The 25777-nt window shown below is 46.3% G+C and overlaps 1 protein-coding gene across 4 annotated transcripts in view; it reads right to left on the bottom strand.

Moving 5' to 3' along the window:
- The window catches only part of SUPT6H (SPT6 homolog, histone chaperone and transcription elongation factor), a 40411-nt gene that overhangs the window by 8310 nt on the left and 6324 nt on the right, over positions 1-25777 (bottom strand). For 2 of the 4 annotated variants that reach the window (XM_017542103.2, XM_017542105.2), the window contains exons 2-28: positions 21189-21328; positions 20248-20406; positions 20076-20152; positions 19530-19722; positions 19207-19291; positions 18248-18521; positions 17469-17570; positions 17007-17123; positions 16568-16657; positions 16246-16388; positions 14299-14447; positions 13737-13835; positions 12616-12745; positions 12380-12530; positions 12053-12207; positions 11659-11854; positions 11092-11231; positions 10852-10969; positions 7748-7824; positions 7362-7497; positions 6926-7063; positions 6680-6847; positions 5230-5357; positions 3886-4093; positions 3217-3364; positions 2384-2526; positions 254-394 (exon numbers count right to left, since the gene is read on the bottom strand). In XM_017542103.2, coding sequence (XP_017397592.1) covers positions 254-394; positions 2384-2526; positions 3217-3364; positions 3886-4093; positions 5230-5357; positions 6680-6847; positions 6926-7063; positions 7362-7497; positions 7748-7824; positions 10852-10969; positions 11092-11231; positions 11659-11854; positions 12053-12207; positions 12380-12530; positions 12616-12745; positions 13737-13835; positions 14299-14447; positions 16246-16388; positions 16568-16657; positions 17007-17123; positions 17469-17570; positions 18248-18521; positions 19207-19291; positions 19530-19722; positions 20076-20152; positions 20248-20406; positions 21189-21297 — 3774 coding nt within the window. In that variant the 5' untranslated portion in view covers positions 21298-21328. Of the gene's footprint in view, positions 1-253; positions 395-2383; positions 2527-3216; positions 3365-3885; positions 4094-5229; positions 5358-6679; positions 6848-6925; positions 7064-7361; positions 7498-7747; positions 7825-10851; positions 10970-11091; positions 11232-11658; positions 11855-12052; positions 12208-12379; positions 12531-12615; positions 12746-13736; positions 13836-14298; positions 14448-16245; positions 16389-16567; positions 16658-17006; positions 17124-17468; positions 17571-18247; positions 18522-19206; positions 19292-19529; positions 19723-20075; positions 20153-20247; positions 20407-21188; positions 21329-24847; positions 24946-25777 lie in introns of all 4 variants that reach the window. The other 2 variants (XM_037743291.1, XM_037743292.1) reach the window with 2 other exon arrangements.

Genomic DNA, 25777 nt, shown 5'->3' with positions numbered 1-25777 from the left:
AGAGAGAGCCCTCTCCCAAAGGACTGGCAAACTTGCTGAAATTTCACAAAGGCAGTGAACAAAAGTTGCTACTTATTCAGATGCTTCTCACCCTAGCTTCTTTCAGCTAGTTATAAATCTTCCCTGAAATGCTCCCCACCAGCAGCCACTGGGAATAGAGCCTAACTTCTGGTGGGGATAGCCCATAGTTAAAGAAGGCCTGATCTGGGGAGCTGAAAACTGCTTCATGACCTCAGGACAGCCAGTCATCTACCTTTACTCGTTCTTCCGGCCGCTTTACCACTTTATCACTGAGGAATTTGGTGGGGATGAAGCCGGTGACACCATTGTCTAGCCGTGTTTTGACACCGATGGCCTGGCCTGGGCACGAACCGCTGTCAAAGTGGTTCCAGACCTGAAGAGGGCATGAGGAGAGGAATTGATTATCAAGATTCTGGAGATCACGCATTCAGAAAAAAGCTCCCAGAGGTGGTGTAATTGATTTACCATTGATACCTTGCATCATGATCTGAAAACACAATGACTTAGTCATCTGCCAAGACAGAATCTGAACATCTACTAAGTCCCTTGTCTCATAGCTGATAGCTGATGCCTGGCACCACTGGCCATCAGATGAATCTTTTTCTTTTCTTTTTTTTTTTTTTTTTGAGACGGAGTTTCACTCATGTTACCCAGGCTGGAGTGCAATGGCGCGATCTCGGCTCACTGCAACCTCCGCCTCCTGGGTTCAGGCAATTCTCCTGCCTCAGCCTCCTGAGTAGCTGGGATTACAGGAATGCGCCACCACGCCCAGCTAATTTTTTTGTATTTTTAGTAGAGACGGGGTTTCACCATGTTGACCAGGATGGTCTCGATCTCTTGACCTCGTGATCCACCCGCCTCGGCCTCCCAAAGTGCTGTGATTACAGGCTTGAGCCACCGTGCCCAGCAATCTTTTTCTTTTTTGAGATGAAGTCTTGCTCTGTTGCCCAGGCTGCAGTGCAGTGTTGCGATCTCAGCTCACTGCAACCTTTGCTTCCCAGGTTCAAGCAATTCTCCCGCCTTGGCCTCCAGAGTAGCTGGGATTATATGCACCCACCATCATGCCCAGCTAATTTTTGTATTTTTAGCACAGGTGAGGTTTCACCATGTTGGCCAGGCTGGTCTTGAACTCCTGACCAAAGGTGATCTGCCTGCCTCAGCCTCCCAAAGTGCTGGGATTATAGGCGTGAGCCACTGCTCCCAGCTATCTTTTTTTTCTTGAGACAGGATCACTCTGCTGCTCAGGCTGGAGTGCAGTGGTGCAATCATGGTTCACTGTACCCTCAACCTCAAGTAATCCTCCCACCTTGGCCTCTTGAGTAGCTAGAACTATAAGTGCATACTCCCACGCCTAGGTAATTCTTTTATTTTGTAGAGATTGGGTTTTGTCATGTTGCTAAGGCTGGTCTTGAACTCCTGGGCTCAAGCACTCCACCCACCTTGGCCCCTGAAAGCACTGGGATTACTGGTGTGACTGTATCCTCTTTAATGTTTATCCAACTTAGATCCCTTTAGCTGCAACTGAAGCCCCCCCCCTTTATTTTTTTTTTTTGAGACAGAGTCTTGCCACCACACCTGGCTAATCTTTGTATTTTTAGTAGAGAAGGGGTTTCGCCATGTTGGCCAGGCTGGTCTCGAACTCCTGACTACAGGTGATCCACCCACCTCAGCATCCTGAACTGCTGGGATTAAAGGTATGACCCACCGTACCTGGCCTGGCCCCTCCCTTTTTTAAAAAAGGAGATGGGGTCTTGCTATGTTGCTCAGGCTGGCCTCAAACTCCTGGGCTTAAGTAATCCTCCCAAATCAGCCTCTAAGTAGTTGGCACTAGGTGCAAGGACCACCGTGCCTGGCTGCCATTTTGTTTTGACCCAGTGATCATAACACATTTCTATGTCAGCCTTTTCTTTTCCCTGCTCCACTCTGTTGCCCAGGCTGGAGTGCAGTGGTGTGATCTCGGCTCACTGCAACCTCCACCTCCTGGGTTCTCCTGCCTCAGCCTCCTGAGTAGCTGGGATTACAGGCATGTGCCACCACACCTGGCTGTTTTTTTGTATTTTTAGTAGAAATGGAGTTTTGCCATGTTGGCCAGGCTGGTCTTAAACCCTTGACCTCAGGTGATCCACCTGTCTTGGCCCCCCAAAGTGCTAGGATAACAGGAGTGAGCCACCATACCCAGGTATATGAGCCTTCTCAGAAGGCACTTCAGGCCAAACCTGTATATTTCCTATTGTTCTTCCTTCCTTGTGTACTTGTTTGATAAGAGGATGATCTAGAACACCCTCACTTCTGATTCCCTTCTAGGCACCAAGATTATTCATCCAAGGAAATTCACTGAGCAAGACAACGCTGCCACACACACCTCACTTAATTCAGGGAAATTGTCCTGCTGACAGAAAGGGCACTGCCACAGCCCTGTTTCATCATTTCGGATCGCTTGGTCATAGCTCTCACCCTGGGGACGCCTGTGGGCGATGCCAGTGACATTGCAGATGATGAGCTTTCCTGCAGGAAGGAAAGAGGATGGGGAACAGGCTCAGAAAATGTGGAGAGGACTGTCCACCAGCCTTTCAGTGACAGAATTATCTGACTGCCTTCCCATCCTTGAAGAGGGAGCTCTTCTCCTGATTTTTCTTTTTTATTTTTGAGACAGAGTCTCACTCTGTTGCCCAGGCTGGAAGACAGTGGTGCAGTCCTGGCTCACTATAACTTCCGCCTCTCAGGTTCTCCCAACGCTCCTGCCTCAGCCTCCAGAGTAGCTGGGATTATAGGTGTCTGCCACCATACCCAGCTAATTCTGTATTTTAGAGATGGAGTTTCACCATGTTACCCAGGCTGGTCTTGAACTCCTGACCTCAGGGGATCCACCTGCCTCAGCTTCCCAAAGTGCTGGGATTACAGGTGTGAGCCATTGTGTCTAGCCATTCCCCTGATTTGATGATAGGGAAAAATGACGCCTATTAGAAGACTAATTGCACAATGTGCTATAGAAGAATATTCCACAGCACACTCGAAGCATATTTGACCTTAAATTCAGTTTTGACTTCTAGTCCAAGACTCTTCAGTCTTTTAAAATGCTGTCCTGGTCTTCCCCACATATAATACAAACCTGTTGGGACTGCTGCTTGGTTTGAATGTACATAGTAAACACACCCCCCCACCCCAATAAAAAAAAAAAATGGCCCCAGAATTTACCAATGTAGAAGGTCTCTGGTGTTTCTTTGGTTAACATATTGAAGATCTCTTCTGTGTTGGGAGAGCGGTAGGCTGTCCGGAGATCCTTATACCGACAGCTCAGCTCTGCCCGGATGTCATACAGTGTGATGTGTTTGTCACCATAGCCCTGGGGAAGAAGCATATCAAGAAGTGCCTTGCAGCTGCTCCCCAACCCGAGCCTTAGGAGATTTCCATGGAAGGGGCAGGCCTCCCCAGACGGGAATAAGTTTCTGTCAGGGCTTCTCTTCTCTTCTTTCCCTTCAGCATTTGCTAAAAGAGGTTTTCAAACTTAGCCATGAAACACTGTTCTATAATCAGAATGCTTCATGGAACCCCAATAAGTCAACAGATAAATGCAAAGCTGTGCTGTTAGAAAGGAGGAAAGGGGGCCTAGATGGAAACTCTAGTATTGACGTCCTCCTAACTCCCTCCTGCCCTTTATAATTATGGTGGCAATCTCTGAGACTTCCCTGGCTCCTTAATAAGCAGACTGAAAACTTCCTTGAGGAACCCAGTAGAGCAGGGCAGAGATGAAAGGATCAAGTCTGCCTTACCAACAGTATCAGGCTTTCTCTGGACACTCATTGTCCTACCAACCTGGTCACTTGGGATGGGTTTTCCTGCTGGGCCTTCCATGCTGTTACTTACCTGCCTCTCCAGCTCTTCTGCAAAGGCGTCAAGGTCCAGGTCTTTGAGTCGCTCTGGGTTTTCCAAGATTTCTTCAAGGGCTCCCGCAGGATTGGCATCCTCGGCTGATTCATCGTATTCCAGGGCATCCACTGCCATCTTCCTAGCCCACTCATAGGTCTCAGGGTGGACGCGGGAACCATCAAGAACTTCAATATATGAGTCGGTGCTGGAGGAAAGGCAGAAAAGGAGCAGGATATAGAACGAGAAGCTTCTAGTAGCAACCCAAATGTCCACCAATGGGGAACTGGTTAAATAAATTAGGGCACCTCCATACAATGAAATACTATACAGCCATTAACAAGAATGAGGTAGATCTATGTGTGCTGACATGGAAAGATGGCCACGATATATTGATACGTGAAAAATGCACTGCAAAAACACTATGAACCATATGATCCCATTTTTGTAGTAAATGGGTAGTTAGTAAATGCATAGCAAAAATAAAATTTAGAAAAACTGTAGTATACATAAAATTGTTATGGTAGTTATCTCTGGGGGGTGGGATTATGGGGGACTTCCACTTTCTGCATAATATTTCTATATGTTGAATTTTACATGATGAACTTATATGAGTCTCATAATAGGATAAATCAAGAAAGGGGAAAAAAACCTTTGAAAATTTGCTGACAGCTATTTTCCCCCATAAAGCCTTCCCAGGCTGGTCTTGCCCGTGCACTCACATGGACCTATGTTATTCGTGGAGTGTTACAGCAAAGCTGAGTGGAAAATGAAGTTTTAGAACTTGAAGCCTATTTCCCCACTGATTTCCATTACTGAATGAGGAGCTATGTGCCCGTGGAAAAGATCCTCCAAAGACTGAGTTGATAACTTCTGGAGAGGAAGAGGTCAATAGTGAAGTCCAAAGTCCAAGTGAATAGAACTTTCTCTTAATAACATCATCTCAAAACATACCAAATCTCTCTCCCCCTTCCTTATCTCTTCATACCCCCAAACTCCTTTTTCATTGCCCCTGCTGTTCCCACCCTTATCTGGCCACAACAAACCATAATTTAAAAGAAAAGCAAGTTTGTTTTCACTGAAGAAAATATTGTGTTTTCTGTCCTTCATGTATAAGCTAAGCTGGTTCTTTTTATGTTTCTCTCACACAAAAAATGTTTTACATAATTGAACCGATCTTTTCCATAGGTCAGGGGCTCTTGACTGAATAAAGTTCCTTACCTTTTCTTTAAAACATTTCCTAAGTTAAATGGCTTGTGGCCCTTTGATAGCCCTAATCCCCCAAAACCCAAAAACAAAGCCCACTAGGAATTCCTCCTGCCCCATCCAGGCAGAGGGCATCACCTGTCCCCCAGGGAGGCCGTGTCGATCTTGAGGAAGCCGGCACAATTCATGAAGACTTTGGGACCCATGTGGCACATGGTAACCAGCTGGGTCCGGCTCTCGAGCCGGGTGTTGTTCTGCTTCAGGATCTGGGGGAGAGAGCTGGACTGAGCCAGGGCAGTAAGCATGCCCCACCTCCCCTATTAAACTCTCATAACAAAAACTCTGTATCCATCTAGTATCTAGTTGAGCACTGCAGCATACTTCGGCCACTCTAAATTAAAAAACAATTAACAACAACAACAACAAATCCCAATATTTTGCTTTAAATGGGAAAATAATAAATAAATGATGTTATACCTACACCAAAGATCACATACAACTAATGTATGGCTCATAAGTTAGAAGTTAACACTAGTAGGCTAGGTTTGGTGGCTCAGCTCATGCCTGTAATCCCAACACTTTGGGAGGCCGAGACAAGCGGATCACTTGAGGTCAGGTGTTCGCAACCAGCCTGGTCAACATGGCGAAACCCCATCTCCACTAAAAATACAAAAAAATAGCCGGGCATGATAGTGCATGCCTGTAATCTCAGCTACTTGGGAGGCTGAGGCAGAAGAATCACTTGAACCTGGAAGGTGGAGACTGCAGGAGCCAAGATTGTGCCACTGCATTCCAGTCTGGGTGACACAGAGCAAGACTCAGTCTCAAAAAAAGTTATTAGTTGCATGGCTTAACTAAAGTAGTTAATGATAAAATATACAACCAAGTCCCCATCACCTATCTTAAGAAGAAGAATATTACTAATAATTCTGAAGATCCCTGCATGCTCCCCTATCTGATTGAAATCCTTTTACTTTCCACTGGAAAAACCCCACTATCCTGAGGTTTGTGTCCAGCAGTCTCCTGTTTTCTCTATCCATTTCAGATCATGGCTTATAGCTATCTTTTCCATGAGCCACTAGAATATGGCAGTAAAGGCTGGGCAAGGTGGCTCATACCTGTAATCCCAGCACTTTGGGAAGCTGAGGTGGGCAGATCCACAAGGTCAGGAGTTTGAGACCAGCCTGGCCAATATGGTGAAACCCTGTCTCTACTAAAAATACAAAAATCAGCCGGACATGGTGGCACATGGCTGTTGTCTCAGCTACTTGGGAGGCTGAAGTAGAGAACCACTTGAACCCGGGAGGCAGAGGTTGCAGTGAACTGAGATCACGCCTCTGCACTCCAGCCTGGGTGACAGAGCAAGATTTCGTCTTAAAAAAAAAAAAAAAAAGAATAAAGCAGTGAAGGGCACAGCTTTGGCCACCTGGGTCTGAAGTCAGACTGACTCTCACTAGCTGAGTGTTTCTCCACAAGTCACTTTACCTCTCTGACCTTGGTCTTCCTGATGTGTCAAATTAATGAAAAAGTATATACTCATATTCAATGAAATGGCAAGTTTTAAAATTTCTGATCGCTCCAATCCTACCTTCAAGAGGTGGGTCCCTTTCCGAGGTCCCAGGCCACAAACATACTGGATCAACGCCTGGCTGTAAGGGTGGGCAATGGCACGGTTGACATCGACTCCGACCTCATTGACTCGGTTGATAAATTCACAGTACAAGGCGTTGAGCAGCTCCTCTTTCACCACATGCTCCTGTTGACATTCAGCATACAGGAGAAAGGTTACTCTGCTTTTCCCTCCACCCAAGCCTGCCTGTCAAATCCTACTCACCTGCAAGGGGTGAAACTTGAGACACAGGATGTCTTCATCGGAGCTGCACACCTGGGCAAATTCAATCAGAGGGTCCTGGATTCGCCGGGCCAGGGAGACGGCCTGTCTCAGCACTGGAGGGTAATCCCGGAACTCTGCCTAGAGTCAAACAAGGGTCAGCAGGGCCTTAAAATCCCCTCAGGTCCAACATCAAGAGGAAATCCAAACCATTCTGGTTTAAAGTCATTTTCTCTGCTTCTCTGGGATCTTTTTCCTGGGACCAATTTAATCTCTGGGACTCCCAATCTGAACCGTAACTGCAAAATGGAGAACTTCTGCATGGAACAGGACACAGGTATAGTCCTGTGCCCCTGCTGACATTTGTTTCCCTATTTCATCTCTTTGGGATTAACAGCACTTGCCTGGGTAGACCCTAATGGTGGAGCTTCAGCATTACCTCTGACTTCTTGCTGTTCATATAGAGAATGGCCAACTCGTTGTCAACCAGTTCTACCCCAATAGATGACAGCTGCTGGCCCTGGTCCAGCTCATGTACAATGCGCTTCACATCTTCAATCAACATCTGGGCGTCCCTGGTGGGATGAGTGTTGGTCAATGAATACATTTTCTTAGGAATTGACAGTCTCATGACTACCTTGGGGGTGAAGAGGTGGCGGACGAAAAGACTTTTAAGACAAGGAAGTAAAACATCCCCAGGGATACTCCCTGGAGATACCATCGATACCCTACATGCCCCATCTGTTATGGGCATATGGCAGATTCAATAGTAAGACATGAATTGGGTCACAGCCCTAAACCAGGCATGGTCTAATCCCCACCTACCTGTTCTCTCCTGCAACTGTCACCACATGAGGCTTCTTATTCAGGAGAAATTTCTTTAGCGTTTCAATGTCTTGAGCCTGGATTGAAAGAAAATTGAAGCTGAATGGTTCTGAAATATGGAGATTTCTGTCTCTCTATGTTGGAGAATTTTTTTGGGGGGGATGGAGTTTCACTCTTGTTGCCCAGGCTGGAGTGCAATGGTGCCATCTCAGCTCACTGCAACCTCTGTCTCCTGGGTTCAAGCAATTCTCCTCCCTCAGCCTCCCAAGTAGCTGAGATTACAGGCATGTGCCACTACGCCTAGCTACTTTTGTATTTTTAGTAGAGATGGGGTTTCACCATGTTGGCCAGGCTGGTCTTGAACTCCTGACCTCTGGCGATCACCCACCTCAGCCTCCCAGAGTGCTGGGATTACAGGTGTGAGCCACTGCACGCAGTGGAGTTATAAGGAAAATGATATGGACCAGATGTGGAAGATATGAAATCAGATAAGAAACCAGATATGGAAGATATCTGGTTCAAGTTGCTACCAAAGATCCCAAAATGCTGGGCTTATAGGCATGAGCCACCACTCTGCAGAGATCTTGTAAGAACTGGAAGAATCTTCATATGGGAAATATCTGGTCCAATTTGGTACCAAGGATCCATTCCCACCCTCTCCTGAAAGTTAGCCACCCTGCCTCTGCTTGATAATTCCACTGACTAGAAGTATACTCCAGTGATACTAGCTGCCACTGGCCAGGTCTCAAGAATGAAGTTAGGAAATCGTTCTTTTATATTGTGAACCAAAATCTAATATTCAGCCTCTGGTTCTAGTTTTGATGAAGCAAAATGAATAACTAGTAGTTGCCCTCTTTTGGGTGGGGGCCCACTGAAAAGGTCAACATGGCGGTGCCTCATGCCTATAATCCCAGCACTTTGGGAGGCTGAAGTGGTTGGATCACAAGGTCAGGAGATCGAGACCACACTGGCCAACATGGTGAAACCCCGCCTCTACTAAAATACAAAAAACTAGCCGAGTGAGGTGGCGCACGTGTGTAGTCCCAGCTACTCAGGAGTACTCAGGAGGCTGAGGCAGGGGAATCACTTGAACCCGGGAGGCAGAGGTTACAGTGAGCCAAGATCTCGCCGCTGCATTCCAGCCTTCCAGAGCAACACTCTGTCTCAGGAAAGAAAAAAAGGCAACATGGTTAAGTATAATTTTCTTCAGCTAAAGATGTCCGGTTCCTTTTTATTTAATTCCTAGTACCTCACACTCCTGCATGTCCTCCTACAGTTTTGTAGCTATTTCATTTGTAGTGTGACTTTTGCTAAAAATATATGAGTAGCGGCCATGTGTGGTGGCTCACGCCCGTAATCCCAGCACTTTGGGAAGCCAAGGTGGGCAGATCATGAGGTGGGAGATCAAGACAATCCTGGCCAACATGGTTAAAACCCGTCCTACTAAAAATACAAAACAATTAGCTGGGTGAGGTGGCGAAGTCCCAGCTACTCAGGAGGCTGAGGCAGAAGAATTGCCAGAACCCAGGAGGCGGAGGTTGCGGTGAGCCGAGATCGCGCCATTGCACTCCAGCCTGGGTAACAAGAGCGAAACTCCGTCTCAAAAAAAAAAAAAAAAAAAAAAAAAAGTGAGTAGTTAGGACTGATAGCTAGGACTATTTGAAATTCTGATCTCCACTTCAAGATTTTTTTTTTTTTTTAAGATGGGGTTTCACCATGATGTCCAGGCTGGTCTTGAACTCCTGACCTCAGGTGATCCACCCACCTTGGCCTTCCAAAGTGCTAGGATTACAGGCGTGAGCCACTGCGCTCGGCCCATTTCAAGATTTTAATGGCTGAGTGCAGTGGCTCACACCTGTAATCCCAGCACTTTGGGAGACTGAGGCTGATGGATCGCTTGAGTCTAGGAATTTGAGACCTGCCTGGGCACATGGTGAAATCTTGTCTCTTACAAAAAATACAAAAATTAGCCAGGTGGCTGGGCGCAGTGGCTCACACCTGTAATCCTAGCACTTTGGGAGGCTGAGGTGGGTGGATCACCTGAGGTCAGTTGTTCAAGACCAGCCTGGCCATCATGGTGAAACCCCATCTTATAAAAAAAAAAAAAAGAAAAAAAAATTAGCCAGGCATAGTGGTGAGCACCTCTGTCCCAGCTACTCGGGAGGCTGAGGCAGGGGGATCACCTGAGCCTGGGAGACAGGGGTTGCAGTGAGCTGAGTTCTTGCCACTGCACTCCAGCCTGGCGACAGAGCCAGACTCTGTTTCAAAAAATAATAATAATAGGCCGAGCATGGTGGCTCATGCCTGTAATCCCAGCACTGTGGGAGGCCAAGGCAGGCAGATCACTTGAGGTCAGGAGTTTGAACCAGCCTGGCCAACATGGTCAAACCCCGCCTCTACTAAAAATATAAAAATTAGCTGGGCATGGTGGCACATGCCTGTAATCCCAGCTACTTGGGAGCTTAAGGCAGGAGAATCGCTTGAACCTGGGAGGCAAAGATTTCAGTGAGCTTGGATTGCACCACTGCACTCCAGCTTGGGTGACAGAATGAGACTCTGTCTCAAAAAAAAAATAAATAAATAAATAAAAATTAAAAAAAAATTAAATTAAAAAAAAAAGTTGTTTGTTAAGAAATATTTCTTTCAAGAATGCAGCTCTATCAACAAAACTGAAAGACACCATAGATACCATTAGGATAAACAAAATTCAGAAATATATCAACCAAATGAATTGAAAATCTTCTTTCCTTGGAAGAAAAGACACTGAAAGGCTAAAGAAGGGAAAAGGCTGGCTTCATGCCTCAGTGGCTTTCAGCTGCTAGAACAGCCTGACCCAGATGCTGCTAAGAACAGAGGCCGTTAAGGCAACTCCAGAAGCACACAAGGCCTAGGAACTGGCCTGAAGTCAGAAGCAAATTCTGTACCAGATAACTTGAGTGCCATCTACTGCTCATGAAATTGAGGCATCCCAGGGGACAAGTCAGTGACTAGATCAGAGACAACTAGTCTTGCATAGGATGTTGCTTAGACCATAAACAGTTATCTCCACTGAAACATAAGACATTCTCCAGATATATTTTAGTAACCTCATCCTAGCCACTTGCCTTCTTTTCTCGCTCTTCCTCTCTCCACGCAGTTCGCCGTTTGGTAAAATGGGGCAGTCGAAGGAAGTCTGTCACTTCTCCTTCACCATTTACTAGGGCACAGAACACAGGGTGATCTCTGCCAGCCAGACAGAAAAACAAGAGTGCAACAATCAGCAATATGAAGTTATGAATGAGAGAAAAATGAAATTAGGAAGATAGGTAAGAGACGGTTCTGGGAAGGCAGAAACAGGCTGTTACCTGGCAGAGGAGAAAGCAATGCCAAGGACTCGAATACCCTTCCCTTGGTTCTCGTCCATAAAGTCGTCGTCTTCCTCCACCTGCTGATCTGGTCGGTAGGGCGCCACTCTCAACCAGTTGTAGAGCTTTCGACTACAGGCCTGTGGGAAGACACACAATAGATATTACATACACGATGACATTACGGTCATCAGGCTCACCAAGTGTGCTAAGGGAACACACACATGCACACATGGGCGAGAGTGTGTACTCTTATGTGCCCAATGTCCTAGCCATTGGCAGGCTTACCACCTGAAGGCATATCTTGCTTGTGGAAACAGGAGAGTATAGAGAATAAAGAAATAAAGAATGTTTGGGTGAGTGGCAGTGGGGGAGGAAAGAAGCTCCTGGAGCAGAGATGTCTTAGAGGTGGCCCATGTGGCCTTGTTAGCATTCCCTCTCAGATTATGCTTCACCTGCCCCCAGTGTTTCTCCATTAGCTATGGGACCATTACTAAGGGGTTCCTTCATGCTCAGCTCTAGTTTGGGGAAATCATATGACTAAAAATCATGAGGCTCTGTCCTCACCTTTATAACATATTCCTTGGCTTCAGCCAGCAGCTTGTTTTTGAGTTCCTTGGCCATCTGCACATAGAGGAACTGCTGTAAAGCCCGTTCGATGGCCATGGTGCGTTGCCGGTTCCACTCCTGCACCTGGTGGCTGAACTCATCTCGGTAGTAAAACTGTTTTATCTCTTCAAAGTATGTCTGGTCATTGCCATAGCTGAGGAGAGACACAAAGCTATGGTGTCAAGAATGGAGAAAAGGTGACACCGAATGTCCACGAACGTTCTAAGCAAGCCAGAGACAACAGCTTGCTCAACTCTGAAACTGTGGTTCCCCACTCCTGAGGGGCCCTTCTGTCCACCAGACTCCTCATCAGGCTTTCCCCAGAGAGCCCCCAGCCCAGGGCTCTGCTTACCCTTCCACTCCCTTCATATCTATGCTGATGTCAATGGTGAGCAGCCCTTCGTCTTCAGCCAGGCATATCTTGAGGAACTGGTCATCTCTCAGTTCCTTAACCGGCTTGTTCTTTAAGTACTTGAAGGAATAGGCATAGTGCGCCTCATCTACATCCTGCATACATGAAGAAGGAATCATAAGCCTGTGGATGGGCTGGGCCAGGCCCCTGGAGTAAAGACTGCCTTTTTGCTTTCAGGCAGACAGCTCAGTGAAGTGGAAGACAAGAAACTCAGACCACAGAAGGAGCTGAGGCACACCTTGGATCAAAGCCCTTCACCCAGCTCACCTTTCTACCTTTCTTGGTGGGGTTTATATTTAGCTTGGCTCTCTCTTGGAAGGTTTGCCTCAGCACCTGCCGGACAAGGGGCTCACGGGCAATCTGCAGGGCTACCATGTAGCGAGCGCCTTCTAGCACAGCCTCTGGAGTAGGGAACTGGCTGTGGGGAAAATGGTGCAGCTACAGAACCAGGGCGTTGTGGCCCTCAGGTCCCTCCTCCTGCCAGCCACCTGCTGCATGCCTACCTGCAAACATAATCCTTGGCCAGCTCCAAGGGCTCTGCGGGAAACTGCTCTGTCTCGTGCCGCTGGTAGCTGTCCCGGAGGTTCTCCCCAAACTGCTCAGGAGTAAGCCCAAACTTTTTGGCCAGGCCATCTAAAGCAAATAGAAGAGTGAAGTGTAAGACAGCAGAGGGCCTATAAACCTCTTGGCTTTCAGAATCTGGAATAGCAATTTTGGGAACTAGCCTTTTTTATTTTCCTGAGACAGGAAATAACACCTCTTGGGCGTGGCGGTACACAATTGTAGACCCAACTACTCAGGAGTCTGAGGTGGGAGGATTGCTTGAGCCTGGGAAGTCAAGGCTACAGCGAGCCATTACTGCACCACTGCACGCTAGCCTAGAAACAGAGTGAAACACTGTCTCAAAAAAAAAATGAGAAAGCTCCTGCTGGGTCTACCTTTTGTTTTCCTGAATTCCTGGGCGCTCTGTTGCCCAGGCTAAAGTGCAGTGGTGTGATCATGGCTCATTGCAGCCTCGACCTCCTGGGCTCAGGTGATCCTCCCATTTCAGCTTTCCCAAGTAGCTGGGACTATAGCCACTTGGGAAAGATGAAATGGGAGGATTTCAGGAGGATCCCCACTCCTGGTTAATTTTTTTCTGTATTTTTTGTAAAGTCTTGCTATGTTGCCCAGGCTGGCCTCCAGCTCCTGGGCTCAAGCAATCCTCCCACCTTGACCTCCCAAAGTGCTGGGATTACCTGTGTGAGCCACTGTGCCCGGTTAGGGCACTGGATTTTAAAGAAGCCATGAATGAGCAGGAACAAGTGGTCAAAGAACAATGAAAAAACTGATTTTAAACACTTGATAGGCTATTATAAAGCAGAAGAAACAGCATGGATTCTCTCCCCTCAATCATGAGTTTGCCATTACTGCAGGAAATTAGGGAGACGCTGAATCATCATTGTGGGGCGGGAATGGGTGTGGAGGGGAAGTGTTTTTGAGGACCAGGTAACAGGCTGGTTTAGGACTGGATTGGTGATTGACCCCGATAGCCTTTCTTTGTCCTAACCGCCAGTCTTTTTTTTCTGGGTAACTCTTCTTGCTCAGGCTAGAATGCCTAAATCCTAAAGAAGCTAGCTTTTACCTAGCCCAGCACTCTGGCAGATGGTGTACATGTCTCGGCGAGAGGCTTGCTTGAGCTCGGGGCCCCTCTGCTCCTCATCTTCTGCCTCCTCACCTTCGCCTGGGAAGAAAACAGGGAAAGATTTAGGGTTCTAGTTTGCCATCATTCCCAAGGATCTGACATGTTAGGGGAGAGGCCCCAAAGGGTACCCAGCCAAGGGCCTCTTTCAAGATGCCATGGCTGCCAAGTCTCTAGGGTTCTCTTTATTATTTTTTGAGGCAGAGTCTTGATTTGTTGCCCAGGCTGGTATGCAGTAGCATGATCTCAGCTCACTGCAACCTCTGCCTCCAGGTTCAGGCATGCCTCAGCCTCCTAAGCAGCTAAAATTACAGGCGTGTGCCACCTAGCCTGACTAATTTTGCATTTTTAGTGGAGATGGTGTTTCACCATGTTGGCCAGGCTGATCTCAAACTCCTGACCTCAGGTGATCCGCCTGCCCTGGCCTCCCAAAGTGCTGGGATTACAGGTGTGAGCCATAATGCATGGCCATCGAGTCTCCTGGATTTTCTTTCCCATCACTAACCTTCTTCATCTCCCTCTTCCCTTACACGCTTCAGCTTCTTGCGGCTAGCCTTGGCAGCATTCTGCATCTTGGGGATGTCTCGACCATAATAAAGAAGAAAATGATTGTAGACATCTTTCAGCTCATCCATTGACTGGACATCCTTGAGTCTGAAGGGGATGAAACATAAGGTTTCAATCACAGCAGAGAGGGGTATACCCCAATTTGGCTATAAGAGGTCCAATTCCCAAAAGGCAATATCCCAACTAGAATGAGATCCTAACCAGTCTTTTCCAATTATTACTATAGGTATTACTTTTTTTGAGCCCTAGACCGTAACTTTTTTTTTTTTTTGGTGAGATCGAGTCTCGCTCTGTTGCCCAGGCTGGAGTGCAGTGGCGCGATCTCGGCTCATTGAAACTTTTGCCTCCCGGGTTCAGGCAATTCTGCCTCAGCCTCCCACCAAGACCATATCTTAATTGCAAACAAGTCATCTCAAAGAAGGCATTTATGTCAAACAGAAACGGTGGCTGGTCGTGGTTAGAAATGGAAGCAAAAAGAGAGAGACAGACAGGGCACGTTACTCATGCCTGTAATCCCAGTGATTTGAGAGACCAAAGTTGGACGATCGATTGATACCAGGAGTTAGAGATTAGCATGGGCATTGTATGGAGACCTGTCTTAAAACAAAACTTTAAAAATTTGCCAGGCGTGGAGGCACATGCCTGTAATTCTAGCTACTCAGGAGGCTGAGGCAGGAGAATCACTTGAACCCGAAAGGGGGAGGTTGTGGTGAGCTGAGATCATGCCACTGTACTTCGGGCTGGGCCACAGAGCAAGATTCAGTCTCAAAGCATTTAAAACAAAAACAAAAACAAAAAACCAAACAACCATCTATTCCCCTCCCACAGCCTACTTTCTCTACACTGAATAATGGTACAGACTAGCAAATATAAATATCCAATTATTCTGACAGTGAATCTTTTGGTAAATAAACAATGTTTTCTATATGTTGATACGCAAAGCTAAGATGAATTTGCCTCTCAGATTAATTTTAATGTGTTGATAAGTCAGATTCCTTTTTCTTGAGATGGAGTTTTGCTCTTGTTGTCCAGGCTGGAGTGTAATGGTGCGATCTCGACTCACTGCAACCTCCGCCTCCTGGGTTCAAGAGATTCTCCAGCCTCAGCCTCCCGAGTAGCTCGGATCACAGGTACACACCACCACACCTGGCTAATTTTTGTATTTTAAGTAGAGACAGGGTTTCACCATGTTGGCCAGGATGGTCTCAAACTCCTGACTTCAGGTGATCTGCTTGCCTCAGCCTCCCAAAGTGCTGGAATGACAGGTGTGAGCCACTGCGCCCGGCCCTTTTTCTTTTTCTAAGAGACAGGATCTTGTTCTTTCACCCAGGGTGGAGTGCAGTATCATAATCATAGCTCATTGCAGCCCTGAATTCCTGGGCTGGTGATCTTCTTGCCTCGGCTTCCCAAGTAACTGGACTACAGGCACAAGCCACTGTGGCTGGCTTTGACGAGCTTGATTTCTTTTCTTTTTTTGAGATGAAGTCTCGCTCTGTTGCCCAGGCTGGAGTGCAGTGGGCACAATCCTGGCTCACTACAACCTCCGCCTCCTGGGTTCAAGCGATTCTCCTGGCTCAGCCTCCTGAGTAGCTGAGATTACTGGCATGTGCCACTGCCCCTGGTTATTTTTTTTTTTTATTTCGTAGACACAGGGTTTCACCACGCTGGTCAGGCTGGTCTTGAACTCCTGACCTCAAGTGGTCCACCTGCCTTGGCCTCCCAAAGTGCTGGGATTATAGGCGTGAGCCATTGCACCCAGCTGACAAGCTGGATTTCTAAGGGATGGGCCCTGTGCTGCACATTCTGCAAGGTTTAACAGTGCTCCTGCAGGGCCAGCCTTGGGTCTGAGGGCTTCCCATAATGGAATAAACCCTGCATGTGTTACCTCTCCATGTCAGTGGTATCCAGAGCCCGGATGCCATCGGCAAGAGGTTTGTCAGGGTCAGCAGAGATCTGCTCATACTGATAAGCTTGCATCTTCTCAAACAGCCGTGTTAGGTTCTCTTTACGGATTCTCAGCTGGGTCCACTAGGGTGAAGCAGAGCAGGAATGAAGGCTAGTGTTCAGCCCTGGAGACCCAAGGCTCTGTTCCTTACCTGGCTGGCGTGGGGAACTAGACAGCCTGGGAAGTTTGGGTTTGTAGGTACCCTGATAGTAGTGGTGCCTATCCTGGCCCACACCTCTTGGGGGCCATGGATTCACATTACCTTTTCATCCCACTGCCAGACTCTCCACAAATCATTGATGTGCAACTCAGGCTCCACGTACTCCTTTCGGTAGAAGGCAATAAAAGGCACCTAAGATGGCAAGGAGACTGCAGTCACTCAGAGAAGATAGATCTGCTAAGATCCCCTCTGCCAGTAGATAATAACTTCCTGGAAAAACCGCTCCAGGAAATTCAACAGTCAATAGTCTGGCCTCCCTCACAGCCCTTCCAAGGCCTGGTGCTTTCCTCAATAGGAGAAAATAATGCAGATGGGGTAGCATTGTTCTCATGATCACTACATTCTCTGCTGGTCCTAACACTTCTTGAGTCATGGATAGGGGACAGGGGAAGGGAGCTCCCACCTGATGTGGGGAACTATCTTTTCCCTCATCCCCTAATTAAATTTCTCACCAATGGGCCACCAGAGCTTGAGGTGTTACCTCAAAATGCTGATTTCGCATGAAGCCCAGGGCCTCTTTGATCTTCTGAATTGTGCTGGGCCCTTTCCGACTGAAGCTGCTGGCTGGTTGCCCTCGGTCTAGGTAATCACAGCTTTCCTACAGTAGAGAAATACAGAAATAGCAAGACAGTGTTACTTGCTTTGTTTTACCATACATAATTGCTTAACAATAAACAATAACCTTTTAGATGAAATCAAGAAATTTTTTCTCATTTACACACACTTAAAATTTTTTTTAGAGATGGGTCTCACTATGTTGCTCAGGTTGAACTTGAACTCTGGGCTCAAGCGATCGTCCTGCCTTCAGCCTCCTTAGTAGCTAGGACTAGGTACAGTTTTCTGTACCAGGCACACAGACGTATGGAATAGGGGAAGAAGAGCTCCCTATCCTGATGAAGTATCTTTTGGTTTATATCGAAACATAAGGATCTTTTTTGGGTACCTGGAGAGAAATGGTTGGTGTGGCAAAAGCATTCCTGTAGATCCAGTCGGCTTCTTCTTCTAGTTCATCATCTTCAGCCCCCTTGACTGGGATGGAGCGGAGCTGCAGTGGATAAGACAACAGGGTGAGAGTGACTTTATCTTGTGTCTCACTTAAGAAAAACATACGCCTTTTTGGACAGAAATGTGTGATCATCAGGTGCACATTTCCAGTACCTAGCAGTGTTGTCCTGGCATGAAGTAAGCATTTTATAGCTTTCTCCTTTTTTTTTTTTTTTTTTTTGAGACAGGGTTTCACTCTGTTTCCAGGCTAGAGTATAGTGGTGCAATAATGGCTCACTGCAGCCTTGACCTCCCAGGCTCAAGCAATCTTCCCACCTCAGCCTCCTGAGTAGTTGAGTCTACAGGTGTGCAGCACCATGCCCAGCTAGTTTTTTTGTATTTTTTGTAGAGATGAGGTCTCCCTATGTTGCCCAGGCTGGTCTCAAGCTCCTGGGCTCAAGCAATCTGCCCACTTTGTCCTCCCAAAGTGCTGGGATTATAGGTGTGAGCCACTGCACCCAGCCTGCATTTCATAGATTTCTAAAGAAAACAGTATTTCAAGAACCATAAGCAAGGTAGAGTCTATCTTCCCTCCTCTAAGAGCTGGATTTCCCGGGCCCCAGGTGAGATGAGGTTCAAAGGCTGTGCTGATACTCAATGCTAGACTTTTACTGGATTATTTCCTGGCTACAAGGTAATTATGGATTGGTAAAAGAGCAGAGGCTGGTGGTTTCTTACCTGGAACCTCTCAGGCAGGTCAGTGGCTCTGATTTCATTGTCCTGATCTGTGAGATGGCTGCTTTCCAGCTCACTGGGCTCATACATTTCAAAGATGCTCCTTCGGCTCACACGCTTCTTGGTGGTCTTCTTGGGGCGCACTCGGATTTCACCCTCAGCCTCATCATCCTCATACTCATACTCTTCCTCCAGTTCTTCATCATACTCATTGTATTTCTCAAATTCATCATAGTCAAAGTCCACACCGAAGATTTCCTGGGCTTCCTGCAGGGCCCTGTGGGTGGCAGCAAGAGGCAGTTAGCTGAGGTTCAGGTGAAGAGAGAGAAATGCGGCCCTTGCATAATCCTTTACTTGTCCCAAGGGAATTAAGAGAGGTTAGGAGAAAGGTAAACAAAATAACCATATTCACCGTGGACAAAAGACTTCATTGGGGGATATTTCTGGGCAAACTGTTGTATACGGAAGAATAAAAAGCCCATCTTTGGCACCTTTGAGTGACAGTAATCAAATAGCAACACAGCAGATGGGTCCATATCTCGCTCAGTGGATTTGGATCAGACTGTAGTGTCTGCTAAGGCACTACAGTATTCCCTTAAAGCAAAAGCTTTCAAACTTGTAAATTGTGACACAGGCATTTTTCTTCCAACAAAATTATATTAAGAAGGTCAATATATACATATAAATGAATAAATATGGAGCTCTAGATGGAAGAGGAGTGCTGGAGCCTTGCTCATGTAGGACTCTATTCCAATCCCACAGTGGCCCTAGAGTGCAGAGACAGCTCCCAGGGCTTCCAGGAGCCGTCTGAAATCACTGCCTGGTAGAGGGTATTTGACGCAGGGAAACAAAATGGTGGCAAGCTGGGAATGCCCCATTTTTGGCAAAGGCCTCTGACCTCCTCCTTCCTGACTGGGCCCACTCAATCATTTTATCCCCACATTGTACCAGACCCCACTCACGCATCTGTATATCCAGGAAGCTTCTTCCGCCACTTAGGCTTTTTCAGTGGTTGTCCATCATCATCCACAATGAAGTCATCAATATCTGGGTAGGAAAAGGAGGGGTTGGGGCTCAGAGTCAGGGGCTGAACCACGACTAAATCACTTTGGTTCCTACTATTTGAGTGGCCAGTGAGGAACAGAGTAGGGAGACTCCTGAAAAGGAACTTCTTTGTGTCAAATGCTGGGGGATGTAGCTAAAGAATGGCTTCCATTCTATTCCCACAGACTAGGAAATCCCAACACCCATCCAAACACTGGCTTCCCTGCCCAATATAACATACCTGACTCCTCATCATCTTCTTCCTCCTCCTCTGGAGGAGCCATGGGGGCCTCCATGGCCTCCTGCCCTTCTTCCCCTTCCCCATCCTGGAAGATTTCCTCTGCAATAGCTTCTTTTTCATGCTCCTCCTTGCCATATTCCTCCTCGTCATCGTCCTCATCATCTGACATTTTTTTGACACGACGGTACTTTTGCTAGAGGTGGGAAAACCTGCCTCATCAGGATCTGAAAAGTCTGGCATACTGATACCAAATCTCCAGTCTCACTTCCTTCTTCCCACCACAATTACTCTGACCAAGGGAGATGGGAAAGAACACACTGAGTGATGCTCTTGTAGCCTCAAAACCCACCCTTGAAACTTGGACAAGACTTTCTCTAACAGGCACCCAGATCTGGGATGCAGATCTAGGCTCCACAGCACAATGATGACGAACACCATTCTCCTCTTAATGTTCTCCAAACTGTCCTGCATGTATCTCCTCACCCAGAGAGATACTGAAATTTGAAGGAAAAACTTCACCCTCCAGGGACAAAGAATGACACTTACTCCTCTTTTGACTTTGACACCTAAATTCTCCTCAATGAGGTCAAAATCATCATCCTCCAGGCGGTCGTCAAAAGAGGCTGAAGAAACAAAGAGTTTCCCATGGTGAAAAGATGCCCTTTTCCGCTAAAACCTCCACCCCAAGCCTCACCTGAGCCAGTGACAGACTACTCACTGCGTTTTCTCTTCTTGTGGCCAACATCATCTTCTGAATCGCCAGAGTCACTGCCCTCATCCTCCTCTCCTTCATCTTCATCATCATCGTCATTGATAAAGCCTTTCAGGTTGCCTTGCTCATCTTGATCATCTAGGTTCTCCTCCTCCTCCTCCTCATCTGGAAGACATGCATGCTTGAGGCATGGAGACTGAAAAACAGGCTAGAGGTGCAGGGCCACTTGAATTAATGTGATTATCCATTTGCTCTGCACCTAATGACCTGGGTGCCATGTTAACTCTTTTGCCTCATGTAAAGATGAGAAACGTGGCCAGTGACTTAGAGTAGCAGTATCTGGAAAGAATGGTTTTTCCCCTACAGTCACCATCTGTCTTTGGCCAGGATGTAGGTTTTTCCCCTATATTCACCATCTGTCTTTGGCTTCTCAAAATTGTTACTACATTATTATAGCCACCAATAACTTTGTTTTAGTCAGTTTGTAAATTCAGCAGCTATATTCCTTCTTTCAGCCATAATTCCGTTGATAAAACTTGTATGTCCCTTTCCCCTTTAAAGTCATTTTATAGTTCTACTCTGTTGACAGCTCTAAAGATTGGGCTTGGCCAGAGAAATAGGAAATTAGGGGAATAAATATCAACAATGCTAGGTCTAAAAGCAGAAAGTATTACATATGGACTTATCACTGGTTTATTATCTACCCCTCTCACTAATGGAAACTCCACAATAGCTGGATTTTGTTGTTTTATATTTCTAGTCTAGGCCTAGTGCCTGGCATACAGACAGATGCTTAGTTACTATCTGCTAAGAATGACTGAAAGTTCTCAAGCTGGTACCTCATGTGTGATAACTTCTGTGCTGAGCCTGAGCCTTTCATCAGCAAGAATCCAACTATCCAAAGCTTAGCAATAGTGGGGAGAAGCTTGAGGCTGGGGCCTCCTCACCATCATCCTCCTCTTCCACAAATTTCTTGGTGACTCGGGGTACCACCTCGCCTTCATCATTGTATTCTTCCTCTGACTCCTCAGCCTCGCTTTCCACAAAATCAGACATTGCTGCAGTTTCTCACTCAGACTGAAGATGACTAGGGAAGGAAAAGAGGGTAGAATGAAAAAATGGGACACATGATCATACAGAGGGCTCTTAAACGTTCCCACAAACAGCCTTTTAGCAACCTGCCGCTGCTCTGCCCACTCAACATTCCCACTTGGGGAAAAGACAGGAAGAAGCAGATGGTTCCAGCTCTTCCATTATCCATTCGTCCTAGCATTGCTTCTTTCATATGTACTTTTTTTTTTTTTGAGACTAAGTCTCAGTCTTTTGCCCAGGCTGGAGTACAGTTGTGCGATCTCCACTCACTGCAACCTCTGCCTCCCGGGTTCAAGCAATTCTCCTGCTTCAGCCTCCTGAGTAGCTGGGATTACAGGAGTGCAAGGTCTGTAAAAAAAAATTAACTATGCTCGGCTAATTTTTATATTTTTAGTAGAGACGGAGTTTCACCATGTTGGCCAGGCTGATCTTGTACTCCTGACCTCAGGTAATCCATCTGACTTGGTCTCCCAAAGGGCTGGGATTACAGGCATGAACCACCTCACCTGTCCTCACCTCCCAAAGTGCTGGGATTACAGGCATGAGCCACTACGCCCAACCTAATTGCCTTCTTTTTAAAAGTACAAATAAGGCTGCTGCTCCATGATGCACACAGGTTGGGAAGATAGCTGTGTTCTCTTGCTTCCCATCCCATTTGAAGACAGGAATGGGCAAAGGAGGAAATAAACTAATACAGGGATAATTAAGCAGGGATATAGTGTAGAGTGAGATTATATAATCTGCTCCTAGGAGGGTTAGGAAACAATAAGTGCCAACTTTATAAAAGGAGCTTTTATATATTTACGTATACTATTCTTAGTTATCAGCAGAGTCAAAATGAAAATCTTTTTTTTTTTTTTTGAGACAGAGTCTTGCTCTGTTGCCCAGGCTGGATGGAGTGCAGTGGTGTGATCTCTTGGCTCACTGCAACCTCCACCTCCTGGGTTCAATCGATTCTTCTATCTCAGCCTCCCAAGTAACTGGGACTACAGGCGCATGCCACCACACCCGGCTAACTTTTGTATTTTTTAGTAGAGACAGGGTTTCACCATATTGGCCAGGCTGGTCTAGAACTCCTGACATTGTGATTCGCCCGCCTCGGCCTCCCGAAGTGCTGGGATTACAGGTATGAGCCACAGCACTCGGCAAAATCTTTTTTCTTTCCTTTTTTTTTTTAAAAGATGGGGTTTCACCATGTTGGTCAGGCTGGTCTTGAACTCCCGACCTCAGGTGATCTGCCTGCCTCAGTCTCCCAAAATGCTAGGATTACAAGCGTGAGCCACCACACCTGGCCAAAATCTCTTTTCAATAGATTAAACACACAAATACTTCATGAACTCAAGCTGATTTGTGAGAGTATTGTCTGGGAGCATTTGGGTCCAAAAAGGGCCTATTTTTATCATTTATTCCCCTTGCAAGCAAAAAATCTTGACAGGCTTCCACGTCCTACAAAATAAAGGCAACATGTTTAAATGGAAAGGCTGCTGGGCTTAAGAGCAGAAATCAAATCCTGGTCTCATATCCTACCAGCTACACATAAACTTAGGCAGATTATTGGACATGCCTGAATATCACTTCCTTAATCTGGAAAATGGTAAGAGCACTACCTACCTCATGGGATAGTTGACAATATTACATGACATAGGGGAAAGAACCTATTGTTTCAAGATATGTTAAATGAGTTTGAATTTGAATCCTGGACCTAATATTCCTTAGCATTCTTTAACTTAGTACCAACCAACTCCAACTTTATCTTCTACATCCCTGCTTTCAGACTCTTCCAAAGCCTGGAAATGACAGTAGGGATCTTCTAAGAAAGGTAATATGGAGCTTGATGGGCCTTGAGCAGGACTTAAAAAACAGCACAAATCACATCAAGATTCCATTGTGGAACCCTCAAGCTGGCTGCTGACACACTCAGTATCATTCTTCACCCTGTCCAGCAAAATGGTCTACTATATATATCCCATGTCCCTTTCTCCTACTTAAGACTACAAGCTTCTAGAAGATAAAGACCATATTCAATGGAGGGACTAATAAAAGACCGAATTTGTGTAGCACACCTGAAGGGATATAGCTTTTCTGGTACAGAATCACAGAGTGCCATATAATGCCTTTTGTATTGCCATTTATGTTTTTAACTTCCTAGTTCAAGCCGTTCTCCTGCCTCAGCCTCCCAAGTAGCTGGGATTACAGGCACATGCCACCATGCCCAGCTAATTTTTATATTTTTAGTAGAGATGAGGTTTCACCATGTTGGCCAGGATGGTCTCAATCTCCTGACCTCGTGGTCCGCCCACCTCAGCCTTCCAAAGTGCTAGGATTACAGGCATGAGCTACCACGTCCGGCCTTATGTTTTAAGACGAGGTTTCACCACGTTGGCCAGGCTGGTTTCAAACTCCTGAGCTCAAGTGACCCACCTGCTTTGACCTCCCAAAATGCAGGGATTAGAGGAGTGAGTCACCACACCCAGTCCATTCTTATTAAAATGCCTTGTTTTAAAAACTACTATTGGCTGGGCTTGGTGGCTCAAGCCTGTAATCCCAGTACTCTGGGAGGCTGAGGCGGGAGGATCATGAGGTCAGGAGATTGAAACCATCCTGGCTAACACGGTGAAAACTCCAAAAATTAGCTGGGCATGGTAGTGTGCGCCTGTAGTCCCAGCCACTTGGGAGGCCGAGGCAGAAGAACTGCTTGAACCCGGTGGGCAGGGGTTGCAGTGAGCCAAGACTGTGCCACTGCACTCCAGCCTGGATGATAAAGCGAGACTCTTGTCTCAAAAACAAAAACAAACAAAAAAACTACTATTCTTGACTGAGTGCAGTTGCTCACGCCTATAATCCCAGCATTTTGGGAGGCTAAGGTGGGCAGATCACCTGAGGTCAGGGGTTTGAGACCAGCCTGGCCAACATGGTAAAACCCTGTCTCTATTAAAAGTAAAAAATTAGCTGGGTGTAGTGGCATGTGCCTGTAGTTCCAGCTACTCAGGAGGCTGGGGCAGGAGAATCGTTTCAACCTGGGAAGTAGAGAGGTTGCAGTGAGCCAAGATCACACCACTGTACTCCAGCCTGGCCACAGAGCAAGACTCCGTCTCAAAAACAAAACAAAACAAAAGTATAAAGGGGTCCTGAGACTAAAAAGTTTAGGAATGACTATAAAGACCCTAAAGTGCTATGGGACAGGAAGCCTAGGGGTTAGGTTGATGCCCCTCATGCCCCCCAAGAGCGGTATCCTTTAAGGTTATTTAGCTTGAGTACTGCCAAAAGTGAAAGTCTTAAACTGCCAATTAAATCTGAAGCTCTAATTTTAATTCTGACATCGCCCCCCCCACAGCCCTGAACTGAGCCATTAAAAACAGATTTGAGTATGGCAGCTCCCACACATAGCTTGTTTTAATTAGGCTAGCAGACCCATAAGTTCAATCTTTTAAGGCCTCAACATCTTCAAATTAAATGCCAGCTCCTGCAGACCAGATGCCTCTCAGCCTACTTAACAGAGAAACAGACAGCCTACCTGATGAAAACAACAGCTTTCTTCTGTCTCAGGGGCAGCTGGTGCTCCATGCTGCACACAGCTTGGGAAGATAGCTGTGTTCTCTTTCTTCCCATCACCTAGGTTAGCAATAAAGCACACGCTATGCTATAGCTGGGGAATGCCTCCAATCTAGCTCAGTACCAAGACTTCCACTTGCAAGAGGTGTGCCAGAAGCAATTCCGACTTGCTGCAACTTGCAGGAGCTAGATGTGCAATCTGCAGTAGCACTGTGGTCTGAGACTGACAAGCAGGAACTACTCTAGAATAAAGATACTAATGTATGTATTTGTATATGATTATTATTATTATTATTTTGTATATGATTATTATTAATATATGACATCTATGATAGGCCTGATGTAGTTTGGATGTATTTAGCACTTATGCTCTTAAAAATTTTCCCCATACTCACACTGTAAGTTAAATTTGCAACAGAAATAGGTCTAGAAGGGGAGTGGGGAGATGGAAAAGGTTTCTCTAGGCAGAAGCACAGCTGCAAAACAAGATGTGGCTCAAAGGAAGAAGCTGGTGGTTACCATGACATTTTCTGGAAGAGGAATGGAACTGTGATCAGATTGCCACGGGGGAGGCCCTCTGCAGTCCCTCCCTTTGAACAAGAAGTTGTAGGAGGCAATTAAGAGACCAGAGTGAGAAGAGATCTAGTCTTTTAATTCCTTTCACTTTGCAGCTTCAATTAACATTTGCTGGGTTTTTTTTTTTTTTTAAGAAAAAAGAGTCAAGCTTGTGCTGGGACTTGGGTATATAAAAATGAGTAAAATACGTTCCAACCTGGTGGAGTTCACAATCTGTCTCAAAAAACTTGTTAATGAAGTTACAACACAGCACAATTAGGATTATGTTAAGTTACATACCTGAACTATAAGAATAATGGGAAGGGCCGGGCGCGGT

Source organism: Cebus imitator, unplaced genomic scaffold (assembly GCF_001604975.1).
Source record: "Cebus imitator isolate Cc_AM_T3 unplaced genomic scaffold, Cebus_imitator-1.0 Scaffold140, whole genome shotgun sequence".
Taxonomy (NCBI): domain Eukaryota; kingdom Metazoa; phylum Chordata; class Mammalia; order Primates; family Cebidae; genus Cebus; species Cebus imitator.
Note: the sequence above shows the minus strand (reverse complement) of the source record. Positions and strands in the feature narration are given on the sequence as shown.